The sequence below is a fragment of the Poromitra crassiceps genome (assembly GCF_964638095.1).
Source record: "Poromitra crassiceps genome assembly, contig: HAP1_SCAFFOLD_701, whole genome shotgun sequence".
Lineage (NCBI taxonomy): Eukaryota > Metazoa > Chordata > Actinopteri > Beryciformes > Melamphaidae > Poromitra > Poromitra crassiceps.
Window position 1 is genome coordinate 25,249 of NW_028151707.1, and position 14,955 is coordinate 40,203.

Below are 14,955 nucleotides of genomic sequence, written 5' to 3' on the forward strand. Positions count from 1 at the left end.
TCCTGTGAAAGCCTCTTTGACGCTGCATCTTGATAGGCTGTCTTGCTCTATTTCCACGTCTGATTGGTCCATTTCAACCTCGCGCCCCCTGCCGCAGGAACCGCCCAGCGTTTCGCTGTCGCAGACTAGAGGCGGCTTGTCCCTGAGCGGGTTAACGCTCGAAGGGCGGGACTAGGGCGGGACCTTTCGTTAAGCTACCCAATGACAGCTCTTCCTACACATTTCCTCCCCCCACCCTTCTGTGTACATCTACCTGAAAACGTTTCTACAGCTCCAAGCTGGAAGCTGGTTTCCACGGCCACAAAATGCTGGGGCACAGCGGAAAAGCGATTTTGCCATTGTAGGTGTGCACGAGCCGTGAGGAATCTGGATATTACACAAGTAAAAGTGTTAAGAGTTAAATGTTGCTTTACGAATTTCAACACTTGATACAACCTGTTAACCTTGATTCCAATTTCCAATGCCTCTGTTGGCCTAACTGAATTCGTTTTAAAGACAGAAAACATTTTGACTAGAAGTAATGACTAAAAGTTGACTAAAATGTTATGACTTTTCGTCGACTAAAACGTTTTGCGTTGTCGTCGACTGAAACTAGACTAAAACTATCAAGGATAGAAATGACTAAAATGTGAAAACTAATGAGCGTTTTCGTCCAAAGACTAAGACTTAAGACTAAATCTAAAATAGCTGCCAAAATTAACACTGTACATTAGTCAGTGTTGTACGCCGGGTCATCTTCACATAATTACAGGCTGAAGGAAATGGGATCTGTTTGCACACGTGCTTGAACTAGAGCTCACACACACACACACACACACGCACGCACGCGCGCACACACACACACACACACACACACACACACACACACACACACACACACACACAGGAGCGAGGTGTCATGTTATGTCACTGTGCAGCCATAGTGTATCTCTTGGGGATTGCTCTCGAGGGCAGGAGTCTCCCTAATTACAATAGAGAGGCAAAGTGACCGCCTACTTCCTGCTTCAGCACTGTACCAGAGATTTTCATCCGCCATTTATTTTCCCATAGACATTTCATAAAATGCTTATAAAAATAGTGAAACAAAAGGATCTGGAGCACACGGTCAAAGTTAGGCAATTTAATAGGTCGGTGCAAACAAAGACTAACGTTTCGACACACACAGGTGTCTTCTGAAGAAGTATCACAAATGTATCACAAATGATCAAACCCTCTTAGGGATATTATGGGCCCTGTTATGGGCATATACAGTGTTGGGCTCTCTGACCAACAAGATCTTGATCAATAAGATACACTTGCGTGACCTTGAAAACCTCAGCTTTTGTCTAAAGAAACTATTGAAGATGATTGGACTGAACCTGGGAGAATTGCCAAAATATGACATCATGATAATATGCTGATTGATTGTAAGGTACTGGAAAAGAACAATAGAATGTGAACAGTAAACAACAACAAAGAACTGTAATTTATCAGCCCAGACACACCAGTGGTGTTAACGCAGCAGGCACTCAGGTATAAATGCAAGAATATTATCCTCACATCCTACAGCACGTCAAAAAGTAAATCACGTGATCAAGAGATGTTTGATCCTGAAGAGAGTATTTGGACCGTGTAGCCTAAATGCTAAAGCAAATTTGACACTTATAATTCAATTTGTGTCATATTTCTTCTCATCATTTCCCTTTGATTTCATCCCTGACCTTCAGCAAATGTAGCCTTAGCTTTTAGCATTAGCAGAAATCCTTCTTGCTCAGTCATTTCACTCATGGACAAAAGTGTCATCTAAATGGATAAGAAAATGGCATGTGCCCTTGAGAAATATTACCCTTTGACATTTGGTCAATAACAATCAGTTTAGCTAAACCCGACCCAGGTTTGGAAATGGGAATTTGATCAATCAGAAAAGCAGATGATTCAATTTCACTGCCAGAAATCGGCGGCTGATAAGATCCAGCAGAGAGAGAGTTAATGTTAATGATAGGAAGCTAATTTGCCCTCTTTCTTCCTCTCATTATTTTATTGATTATAAGGCACACTGACTTTGCATCCTGTAGCTGTAGGCTGTTTTATTGGGTGTGACTGCTATTTGCTACATCTTTGTCTTTTGTCTTTGTAACATCGCCAACCCACTTTATCACACCAGAGTTCTGCACGGCTACAGTTTTGCAAACCCGCCTGGACCCAGGATAATTTGCTTTTGTTTTTTTTACAACCTGGACCTTATTTTTTATCTTATTTTATTTTAAACTAGTCACCCAGAACAGAAATGTATGCCGTATTTAGCTAGAATGTGTCGCGCAACGGCCTGGAACAGAGGCTGATAGGGCATGTGGCAACCGTGCATGTACGTCCTTTAAAAAGCGTATTTTCTGCGACGCTCTTATTCTTATTATATCATAGAGACAGAACTGGGAGCGCCTCTATTGATCTCCATCTGCCTGCTGATCCCAGATCAGGACTGAATGTGGGACCTGAGTCTTGCAGGAGTGTTGCAGCCTGTTTCACAGTTGCCCAGTTGAAGCTCAATACTGCACCAATTTCTAAAACTGATGTCCCAATTTGCAACCAATCACTTACACACAAAGTTAGGAAAATAGGGTCCAGGTTGAAAAATACAGAAATTCTCCTTTAATGGGGAAATAGATCATTTGCCAGTAGACCAGAGGACAGCACATGAAAAAGTTACAACCACACTGTGTATGAGCCTACCAGAATACATTCCCATTGAGAAAACACACACGCACACTCTCACACGCACGCACGCACGCATGCACGCACGCACGCACACACACAGCCACTGTCTGGTGGCAGTCCTCAAATCCACCTCGATATGACGGATAGCTGGTGATGATTTACGTTTTCACCAAATCAAGCAACAAATCTAACAAAATAATATATAATATTATGTGAGATGTAAATAATATGAAACATGCAAAAAACACAAAACCCTATAAGTCAATTAGCGGTAGGCAAAACTGGAATAGGTTAATATATATATAATATATATTCAAAAGACTCAATACGGGAGGAGGGGAAATGCACACGAGTATTTCCATCCATTAACGGGGAAACCCATAGGGATGGGGAATTGATCTGGTACAGCTGTCTAAACTTACAACATAATAATTAAAATAGATTGGATTTATAATAGTACTTTCCAAGGCACCCAAAGGTCCCCTTGACACCCCCCCCCCACAGTCTCTCTGTCTATTGTTGTTGGGTGTTACAACAATACAACAAGGATTGCTCCCTGTGGGTCTCTCGATTCACTCCCTAATCCCGCAGGACCAAATATATTATTTATATTCCACACCATGGATTTTTCAATTCTTTTTTTTTTTTTACTTACTATCTTCGCCACATTCTTGGAGATATTGTAAGGAATTTCACAACAGTCTATCTCGGTCTCTTGAGTTTCAGACCAATTCCAATCAATCTCCAGTCTCCAGTCAATGGAAGTAATTAGGGACTATAATACACATCACCCAAACCATTCATGACTCTTACACACTGGGCAGTGTTTGAGACACCAGTTCATTATGAGACAATAATTTTCTCATAATCACCTCGTATATCAGCATATTATTATCTGGCATTGCAAAAGATGTTTTGTTAGACCGTGATTGGATGCTGGATTATCTCACCCCTCAGGATTTATAAACAAAGGGATCATTCAACCAGTTCAGCTCCCATAGGATAAAATGTATTTCCCACCATGAAATGCATGTGTCTGATTTATTTGCTGGTTCAAAAAAGCGGTAGATAATAATTGGTTCATCACAAAACAGATGCTCTATCGGTGTGACTTAAGATCCCTTATGCACATGTATACTGTACATTGTATGGTTGTTACAGCGGTGGAGCTGCTGCTGGCTGATAATGAAGTAATTAACTATACGTGAGACTGAGCGACAATGAGCAACAACTGTATCAGGAAAGTGTTTTCACAGCACACAGTCAGTCTGCACTGCACCAAACACCTTTTGCTCAGAGTGATTGCTCAGTAGTTCAATAGACCATCATGTTCTCAGCTTTGTTGACAACTTGATTGTAATGGCCTACATGGGCACATATGTTTTATGTTTTATCTAAAAATGGAATAGAATCAGGCTGAGGAGATGTGGCTGCATTCAGCCCCACTTGCTGATATGGAGCCCATGGATTGGAACATAATTATGTTTGGGCTATTCAAACTCGGATTGGAATCATTTCCATTTCAGGCACCCATTTGCTTGCCTGAGAGCTCATGCTGGGGTAGAATCCATGCTGTATGAAAGATTAATAAAGGTTAGCATGATCTACCTGATTTTTCTTCCTCCAATAACCTATTACCCAGTGGTACCACTAGTGATGTAGAGCACGGCTCTGTGTTGTTGTTGTTGTTTGTAATCCCCATTCATTTTTCATGAATTTCATTCACATGGAATTGAAGATTAAAAGTAATTAGGATTTAAGAAATTCATTTTTCAAAAAATACTAATGAACCTTGTAAATAAACAGACTATTTAACATGAAGTGAGCGTGATGATGCGGTAACTTCACCATTATGCACATTCTAATTGGAGCCAAGCTGAAGCTATATTAATATGGGATTTTTCCAATTCTTAGTTGAGATCCTGCACAAAAGAAAACATGGATTTAGGCATTCAACAGCACAAGCTAGATGGGGGTCAGGACTTTGTGCTGGTGGGAGGCTCAGGATAATATTGACGTCAATATGAGAATAGTTTTGGCAGAACAAAAGAGGCGGACTTGTTAGGAGCACCAGTGGGATTTGACAGTGCAGACAGTGTTTTCAGTTATTTGTCACAAAGAGAATTGCAGAGAAGAGATAAAACTTCCCCTGAAAGCAATTATTTACTTGCATTGTAGTTAGGAGACATTAGAAGACTTCACTTCCTGAGGAATGTAGACTCTCAATTGTCTGGGAGCTGAGACGATGAGGAATGTGATGAGTATAAAGGGTGGAGGATCTCATACTAAATTAGCTTAGGGCAAAACTCATCATGACAGTAAACAATGAAGAAAGCTATGAACAGCTAATCATATTTTCCTGAAGTTTGTGGCAATAAACTGATTTTCCAGCAGTCTAGTCTGTCTAGGCGTGTCTTGTTTTGTTTATTTATATTGCCCTTTATCACGGTCAAGTCTCAAATGGCTTTTACCATCATGTATATATCTCCTCACCATATAGCCTAGGTGTTATAAATACTTCATATTTGTTTACTACATACATTTCAATCATGAGAGACCAGTGGGTAAAATTGAACAAGCCAGCTTTATTCATGAATGGCATGGCACCTAATTTTGGCGTAATGACTCCATGATGAGATGCCGCTCCTCTTGTGGTGAGAGAGGAGGGCATCTGCTACGAAAACCCCCGACCGGGCTTGGCCTCAGTGTCACAGCCGGTGCTGGATGGTGCCACACCGGCTTACTTTGGCGCGCTCAGTCTCTTCGGCGACTTACGAGAGAATTGACTGCTGTGATGTGTCACGTACATACCGTGTGTGTGTGCGTGTGTGTGTGTGTGTGTGTGTGTGTGTGTGTGTGTGTGTGTGCGTGCGTGTGCGTGTGCGTGTGCGTGTGAGTGAGTGTGTGTGCGTGTGCGTGTGCGTGTGCGTGTGCGCGTGTGCGTGTGCGTGTGTGTGTATGTGTGTGTGTGTGTGTGTGGGCATATATAATGCAAGGCACCTGTTTGGTGCTTCATGTTTGATTTATTAGTTGTGGACATCTAAAGGCAAATTCCAAGTATTGTCAAATGTGTATTTTATTATTTACCTGCACTCACACAAGTCATTTATTAGCTGTGATCGGTCGGTTGGTTGGTTGGTCACCACCCTATAGCGGGCACAGTTTTCGCCCTATGAGGCTGGAATTTGGCATGGAGGTCAAGTATGTGTGTGAAGGGGTGTGTTTGTGTTCATGTCAATTGGCTAAAAGGGGTTCGTTTGGTTTCAGCTTTGAGGGAACACGTGTTCACGCTCATACTGTCACAACACCATCATCACACAGGTCATAAATCGTGCAAGTGAGCATCAATGGCTCATTTGTTTGTAGCACGGTAATGATCAGTCCGTGATGGGATGGCGTTCCTCTCACGCCTGCTGCTATGCACTAATGAGTTTATGATAATGAAACATTGTCCTACATGGCAGTGGCTCCGCATGTGTGTGTGTGTGTGTGTGTGTGTGTGTGTGTGTGTGTGTGTGTGTGTGTGCGTGTGTGTGTGTGTGTGTGTGTGTGTGTGTGTGTGTGTGTGTGTGTGTGTGTGTGTGTGTGTGTGTGCGCGCGCGCTGTGACATGGAGTGGATGGCCTCTCTGTGACAGGGAGCCCCAAGGCGTTTCCTTTGACAAGACGGTGGCTGACCTCACGTGACCTTTTTAGGAACAACAGCATTCTGGGTAATCTTTCATTTGAAATCATCCAAGATTATAATAAAAGCAAAGCATGATTTAATCCGTTTCTCTAGTTTAGTTTATTTTATTATTATTACATTTTTCAACATCATGCAAGATCACCATGTGATATAAAGAACATAGAAACCTGTTCCCAATCACTCATATCCCTCACCTGCCAGCCCACCTCTTTACCAAACCTCAACTTGAGCATCCCAGTCCTGAGCACAGAAAACCTACACAACACGGGTTTGAGTAAAAGATCATTTTTGTTCATTAAAGAAAAACTTTCAATTTTTTCAAGATTTCGCATACAAATGTCGGATTCCCCACGATAAATGATGAGGTTAACGAAATCAAATAAAACCAATTACGTTCATAATTGCCCTGAGTTAATAGATGTCAAGATGAGGAATGTCCCAGAGCCAGAAAAATGTGACCTGCGCATAACTTTGTGAACTCTACTTTCCTGTGGAAAGTGGCAATCCATTATCACTGTCTGATCAGTGACAGACGAAGTTCTCCTGAAGATTTATCACCATAGGAAGTGTCAAGGATGCTGACCAAGAGCTTTCCCAAACGTACCAAGAGAGCCTCGGACCAGGTTAATGAATGTATAGAGATGGAGTGGACCAATGACCTTCAGGGAAAGTGAACCCCAATCTCGCTCCTTATACAAAACCGCAGAGGATAAGTCAAAAGCTCAAACTGTGTCAGAGACGGGAGGTGGATGTTATAGCAGATATACAAGAAAGAAGGAGTTTCAAAAAGCAAAACCTCTGAGTTTCAGCTTGTTAATAGTCACTGCATCACTAGACTGCAAAGTGCATCACTAGACTGCAAAGTCACTGCAGCACTAGAAGAAAAGTAAAGTAACTTCTCACAAGATGGAGTCTCTATTGTGCGTGTTTTTATTACCATAGGAAGATATTTTTTCACGTTCATAAATAATCATCCCCACCCAATCATTACATTTTTTAGTGTAGCAGTTAATGTGATGCCTTCTGTCCCGCCTCCACTTCCAACATCTCCTCCACCTATAGCTTGCAGGCTCTCTCTTCTCTCTGGGAGTCAGCCTACCAGCTGCTCGTCATTGTCTCACTTGCCGCTCATCAACCCACAGTATATCTTCCCTGGTTTGCCACCCACTTGTCACCTGCCCATCAGTCAGTCACTATGCTTTGTGCCACTCTAGTGCTATCAGCGTTTGGTTCATTGCCTGGCTTAACTCGTCTCTCTCAGTGTCCTTGCAGTTCCCGTCAGCCTGACTCCGGCTCCTGTCTCCTGCCTCCAGCACCAGTCTCACCTCATCAGACTTCCACACTGGTGCAGCGCCTCTCTCCCCGCTCTTGGAACCTGCTGCTCAGCCTGGCTTCCCGGCGCCCTTGTCCTGCCTGACCCTGCTTCGAGCCAAAGCCTCAACTCCTGGTTCTCTGCTGCATGCTAAGCACTCACTCCCACTCCCTGCTCTAGAATAAGCTAGCATTGACTTCTACTATGGCCTCTTGTGTTAGTTTGTGTTCTGCACTTGGCTTCGCCCGCTTGGCCATAACAGTTGCACTCCTCCATGTTGGAGGTGAAGTAAGCAGCCTCTCCTGTCCCTGAGATGAGAGGAATCACTTGAAGATAAAGACAGGAAGAAGCATGGGTATAGGTTTGGTTTGAAAATTGTGTGTGTGTGTGTGGGGGGGGGCACGTTTGTGTGCTTTTATAAATGGGAATGCATGTATTTGTGGGTGTGCTTGCGTGTGTGTGTGTGTGTGTGTGTGTGTGTGTGTGTGTGTGTGTGTGTGTGTGTGTGTGTAGGTGGAACGAGTGATGGAGGTATTTTGACAAATGTGTCTTGACGGATGGTGTAACCCCCTAAAGCCTGCCTCCACCCGCTCTGCAGCCCTCCTGTCATGGCTGGATGTCCGAGCCAAAGCACCACCTGCCATATCAGCTCCACACTGCGAGGTCACAACAGAGAGGACGAGTAAAGACGCCGTCCCCCCGCGGACGATGCAGGCACCCTTTGGGCCGATCCATACCAGGATGCAGCATCCTGCCAGGTTGAATCAGAATCAGATCAGCTGTGTCTGAGATTTCACCTGGGAGTTCACTTTTCTGGACAGACGGACACAGCCTGATCCAGAGGATGAGAAACGTGTGTGTGTGGGGGGGCCCCCCACACACACACACACACGTTTCTCCCCCCCCCCCCCCCCCCCCCCACTGGGGGGGGGGGGGGGTTTCTCAAGCCAGTCTATCTCTTCCACAACCTTCGAATGCTCCAGACTAGAGACAGTCTGTACTTCAGCCCATTAAAATGTGGACAGAGGAAGTTGTCATCTTCCAAAGAAAAACCCCCGCTTCAGACCTGAAGGAAGTCTGATGGTATTCGACCAATCACGAATCTCAGAAATATAACCGAGACAGGTGATTGGAGGAGGTGAGCGGATATCCCGCCTCATTTTGACCGGACATCCTGCCTTATTTTTTGACCGACTTTGAGAGCTGTGAAGTACAGACGGGTAGACAGGAGCCATCGCATCTGTCTTGAGAGAATGGGGGGTGGGTGGGAGGTGGGTGGGATACGTCATATAGTCTATAAGAGCCTGCGGAAGACAGTTATAAAGTAGAGACCATCTTGCGATGGGATCACACCAGCCGTGACGGCTGTGACTTCAAACAAATGTGTGCCAGGGGTGTCAATTGGGGGTGGGAGGCAATGTGCGGCAATGTCACAGCCATTTTTGTGGGTGTGACATTTTGTGACTGCATCTTGCAAAATCTGTCCACAGACTACAAGGTGTCTCCAGTATCAGATTTAGCCTTGATCACTCACACACACACACACACACACACACACACACACACACACACACACACACACACACACACACACACACACACACACACACACACACACACACACACACACACACACACTCTCTCTCTCTCTCTCTCACACACACACACACACACACACACACACACACACACACACACACACACACACACACACACACACACACACACACACACACACACACACACACACACACACACACACACACACACACACACACAGTTTGGAGGTGTATTAGCATGACTGGGAAGTCAGTGTTGAGTTAGAAAGGGAAATGTTTTAAAAACTAGAGGAGGAAACTCTCAAATCTGCATCATTCTTGTGTTTTGGGAGCCCATAATGTCACTGTTCACTACAAGATCAATAAGATACTAACGCATTCCGTTTCTCTCAGCATCACAGCATTTTATTAGACAGATGGTGACATATTTCACTGTTGAAAGGACAGTATAGTATACAGTACATTCAGCTCAGCTCATCTGTACAGTACAAAGTCAGAGTGGTGCGGGAGAAGTGATGCACGTGGAGGCTTTCCATAACAACAATTCCTCTACGTCACAAAATGCTGTAATAGTGTGTGGACTATTGATTTACTCCTTCATATCTTTGGGAATCTGGGACAGTCTATTTAAACTAACGTTGGAATGTTGTGATTCATTCATTTTAGTTCAGTAAGTTGACTGTGATTGATAAAGTCGAACTAATAGGTATTTGTCCTCATTGTAAAAAATAGGGCGTTCCATTGATTCTTGTCAAAAAATAATCTCCAATTTCTTCATTATAAATATTTGGCCTCTGGCCATCTGAGCCCATGTCAAACTGCATATAGTCAGTGGTGCAGAGTAGGAGGGGCTGGATGTGTTGGTGTGGGTGCTGTGGAGAGTAGGTGGGGCTGGATGTGTTGGTGTGGGTGCAGTGGAGAGTAGGTGGGGCTGGATGTGTTGTGTGGGTGCAGTGGAGAGTAGGTGGGGCTGGATGTGTTGGTGTGGGTGCAGTGGAGAGTAGGTGGGGCTGGATGTGTTGGTGTGGGTGCAGTGGAGAGTAGGTGGGGCTGGATGTGTTGGTGTGGGTGCAGTGGAGAGTAGGTGGGGCTGGATGTGTTGTGTGGGTGCAGTGGAGAGTAGGTGGGGCTGGATGTGTTGTGTGGGTGCAGTGGAGAGTAGGTGGGGCTGGATGTGTCGGTGTGGGTGCAGTGGAGAGTAGGTGGGGCTGGATGTGTTGTGTGGGTGCAGTGGAGAGTAGGTGGGGCTGGATGTGTCGGTGTGGGTGCAGTGGAGAGTAGGTGGGGCTGGATGTGTTGTGTGGGTGCAGTGGAGAGTAGGAGGGGCTGGATGTGTCGGTGTGGGTGCAGTGGAGAGTAGGTGGGGCTGGATGTGTTGTGTGGGTGCAGTGGAGAGTAGGTGGGGCTGGATGTGTCGTGTGGGTGCAGTGGAGAGTAGGTGGGGCTGGATGTGTTGGTGCAGTGGAGAGTATAGGTGGGGCTGGATGTGTTGTGTGGGTGCAGTGGAGAGTAGGTGGGGCTGGATGTGTTGGTGTGGGTGCAGTGGAGAGTAGGTAGGGCTCGATGTGTTGGTGTGGGTGCAGTGGAGAGTAGGTGGGGCTGGATGTGTTGGTGTGGGTGCAGTGGAGAAAGGTGGGGCTGGATGTGTCGTGTGGGTGCAGTGGAGAAAGGTGGGGCTGGATGTGTCGTGTGGGTGCAGTGGAGAGTAGGTGGGGCTGGATGTGTTGGTGTGGGTGCAGTGGAGAAAGGTGGGGCTGGATGTGTCGTGTGGGTGCAGTGGAGCGTAGGTGGGGCTGGATGTGTCGTGTGGGTGCAGTGGAGAGTAGGTGGGGCTGGATGTGTTGGTGTGGGTGCAGTGGAGAGTAGGTGGGGCTGGATGTGTCGTGTGGGTGCAGTGGAGAGTAGGTGGGGCTGGATGTGTTGGTGTGGGTGCAGTGGAGAGTAGGTGGGGCTGGATGTGTCGTGTGGGTGCAGTGGAGAGTAGGAGGGGCTGGATGTGTTGGTGTGGGTGCAGTGGAGAGTAGGTGGGGCTGGATGTGTCGTGTGGGTGCAGTGGAGAGTAGGAGGGGCTGGATGTGTCGTGTGGGTGCAGTGGAGAGTAGGAGGGGCTGGATGTGTCGTGTGGGTGCAGTGGAGAGTAGGAGGGGCTGGATGTGTTGGTGTGGGTGCAGTGGAGAGTAGGTGGGGCTGGATGTGTCGTGTGGGTGCAGTGGAGAGTAGGAGGGGCTGGATGTGTTGGTGTGGGTGCAGTGGAGAGTAGGTGGGGCTGGATGTGTCGTGTGGGGGCAGTGGAGAGTAGGAGGGGCTGGATTTGTTGGTGTGGGTGCAGTGGAGAGTAGGTGGGGCTGGATGTGTTGGTGTGGGTGCAGTGGAGAAACACTTTAATACTGTATTTTGGCATAAACCATTAATTAAATGGCATTGCGGCACATTCCCTTCTTGTCTCTAAACAGCTTTGCGCTCTCTTTAAAATATGCTATAAGGCGTTGAAATGACTGCGTTTGAATAAATGTAATGTGGTTGCACTGGTAAGGCAGCTTTCATGTTCAATAGAAAGCTGGGCACTGTATGAGGTTATTAAGCAGCAAGAGGTTCCCTATCTCAGTGTGATTAATATTTGATATTGACATTTTGTCCCAGAGTCCCCCATCTGATCATATTTCTGCTTTTAGATGATTCATTATAGAAAGTACCCATGCCCATGGCGAAAATAGTCATACATTCTGTCATTGTGTTTCTTATGGATGGAATTATAGTGAACATAAATGATTCCCCGTTTTACTGGGGACCCCCTGGAACCCCCTGAAGGACCCCTGGGGGGTCCCCGGACCCCACTTTAAGAACCACATGCCCTAGCTGAATTGTCAGCGAGTCTTTGGAAACATTTTCTCTCCAAGTGGATGGGCATGAGACACCGACGCTCTGAGTAAAGCTTTTGTTCGAGTTAACTCTTTGAAACAACAGTTCCAAATATACAGAAGCTATAACGTTTGAACAAATGAACACAGACTTCACTGTCACATAATTAAACACCAGTACAGAACTTTTTTTTTAAGAACGGGACAACATCACATCTCGAATATGAAGCAAAGCGGTGGCCTGGTGGTCAGAGAGGCCATCCACAACCAGGCGAGCTGTGTCGGCACACAAGTGTCCTTGAGCAAGTCACTCAATCCTCCTAACGGCTGCAGGGCGCGCTGCGCTGTCGCTGACCCTGACCTCCATGTGTAGGGGAGGAGGTCAAAAAAAGGTAACACTTTATAATAACTCATCTATAAGCTACTCAAGCAGTTAGTTAATGATGAATTGAACATTAATTACATATTACTTCTATTATAGATGTTAGAATCGGATTAGTCCATCATTATTACTCAACATTTCAACATGTTCAACAGTTCAACATTTATATCTGATTTATAAGTCAGGAATACAAATATCTTCATTTCATGCTGGTAAAATTCACACTTAGACATGTAGCCTACAAACTTGCATAAGTTGTAATAGTGTTAACTGATTATTTACTCATGTTTTATAAATGATTTGTTACTACTATCATGTTGTAAATACAATATGAATATATGATTAAATACTTAGCTATTTATAAACTTGTTGCAGCACCTAATCTAAAGTAGCAACTTATTCCAGTCTAAGTATTAATAGTAGTACCAGGATGGCCTAGAAATGTGTATTTGGTGGGTGGGTGTATAGTACAGTACAGTACAGTACAGTACAGTACAGTACAGTACATCAAGTACAATTTTCAACAATGTTTTAAACATGACATGTAGAATGCCATGTAGTGTGAGTTTTACCAGCATCAGCTAATGGTTTACAAATTACTCATACGACATTTTTATTCCTTGGTTAGAATTCAGAAATGTTAAACTAATATGAGTTGATGAAATAATCATATTCTTATAGGCTATATTAATAAGTAGGCTAATTAATGTTTAATTCGTCATAATTGTAAATGGCTTATAGACATGTATTATAAAGTTACCAGTACGCAGTACCACTATCACATGATTAGGCTATCATATCCCTTTACGCACGAGAGATGATGATACAAGTGGGGAGTCAGTGTAATCCATTGGGTGTGAACGGTGACGTCCTGTCAAGACTGATGTTTGGCTCGCAGTCGTCCAAGTCACAAACCGAGTCGGTGGCGTTTTCGTTGTTGTGAGAAAACTGCGATATCCTGTCAAACGTATCCTCGCGCTCAATACATTCGACCACATTGGGCATCATGTTAACGCAGGCGTTCACGATTTCCTTGTGGATGTGGGTGTCTTGGTTATATGAGACCAGCTCGTTGCTGATGTTAACAGTTTCTACCGGCGTGTTGGAGCAGAAGTGGCGACACCCCAAGAGGCTGGCGAAGGCCTTCCTGAACTCGGCGTTGAAGGCGTAAATGACGGGGTTCAGGGAGGAGTTGGTCCAGCCGAACCACACGAAGATGTCGAAAGTCGTCTCGCTGACGCACGGCAAACCCGCGTCCCGGTCCGTCGCCGGTCTGTCGCAGAACGGGACCATACAGTTTAGGATAAAGAAAGGTAACCAGCAGCACACAAAGACTCCCATAATCACCGACAGAGTTTTTAATACTTTGGTTTCCCGTCTAATCGACGTTTTCAGCGTGGTGTGGTGTTGGCACTCGAGTCTGTTGGTCCTGCAACTTTGCGCGTGTTCCGCCGCTCTCTCCAGGGAGGCTATTCTTCCAATTTGTATCTGTGCAATCCGGTATATTCTAGTATAAGTCACAATCATAATTGCTACGGGAATATAGAAACTTATCAATGACGACGATATGGCGTACTCTCTGTTGAGGCTCGAGTCACAACTTTCCTCCATCTGGCCACTGAGGGAAGAGTTGTGCGCCCCAGCCGTCGCGTCACCGCTGGCTTTGTGCCAGTTTAGTTGCACTGGGATGAATGAAATGAGCACAGACAGCGTCCAAGTGATGCTAATCATAACAAAGGCGGCTCGCTGTGTCATTTTCCTCTCATAGCGGAAGGGGCTCGAAATGGCCCAGTATCTATCCACGCTGATGATGCAGAGGTTGAGGATGGACGCGGTGGAGCACATAATGTCAAAAGCTACCCAGACGTTACAGAAGGTGCCAAACGGCCAATATCCCGCCACCTCGGCCACGGCTTTCCACGGCATTACCAGGACGGCCACGAATAAATCAGACAGAGCCAGGGACACGATGAAGAAGTTGGTGACTTTGGTGCGCAGGTGGCGAAAGCGCAGCACCGCGGAGCAGACCATGATGTTCCCCAGCAGTGTCCACAGGATGAGCAGGGACAGTAGGCAGCCCGTCACGGTGCGGACGAGCAGCTCCTTCCTCCCGGCAGATGTCGCCTCCGTTTCGGTGCTGTTCCACATCATCTCTCCGAGGAGGGGTCCCGGACCGGAATCACTCCTGCGCACCGATGCTGAGAGGAACTTGGTTGGGTTCTCCATCTGCCTCCTCCTCAAGTAAAACTGCAGTCCGATGGAGGGGCGCAGTTGTCAGAGACTCGCCGTGTCGTCCCCATTGACCCGCTCCTCGGCTGCCACTCTGATGTGGTGGTGTGGAAAACAAACAGAAAGAGAGAATCGAGCGCGTTAACGAGGCTGAGCCGAGCAACGTGTCAGGTGCGCTGACTCGGTGCTGAAGCGCAGCGCGCACTGGCGAGCGCATGTTGCAGCCTGTCCGGGT

At 45.9% G+C, this 14,955-nt stretch overlaps 1 protein-coding gene across 1 annotated transcript; it reads right to left on the bottom strand.

Moving 5' to 3' along the window:
* Window positions 1–13,328: 13,328 nt before the first annotated feature.
* LOC310771491 (D(1B) dopamine receptor-like) lies at window positions 13,329–14,717 on the bottom strand (the record flags this gene model as incomplete). Its single annotated transcript, XM_083664091.1, has 1 exon — window positions 13,329–14,717. The coding sequence occupies one exon, from the start codon at window positions 14,715–14,717 to the stop codon at window positions 13,329–13,331; it is 1,389 nt and encodes a 462-aa protein (XP_083520217.1).
* Window positions 14,718–14,955: the final 238 nt, after the last annotated feature.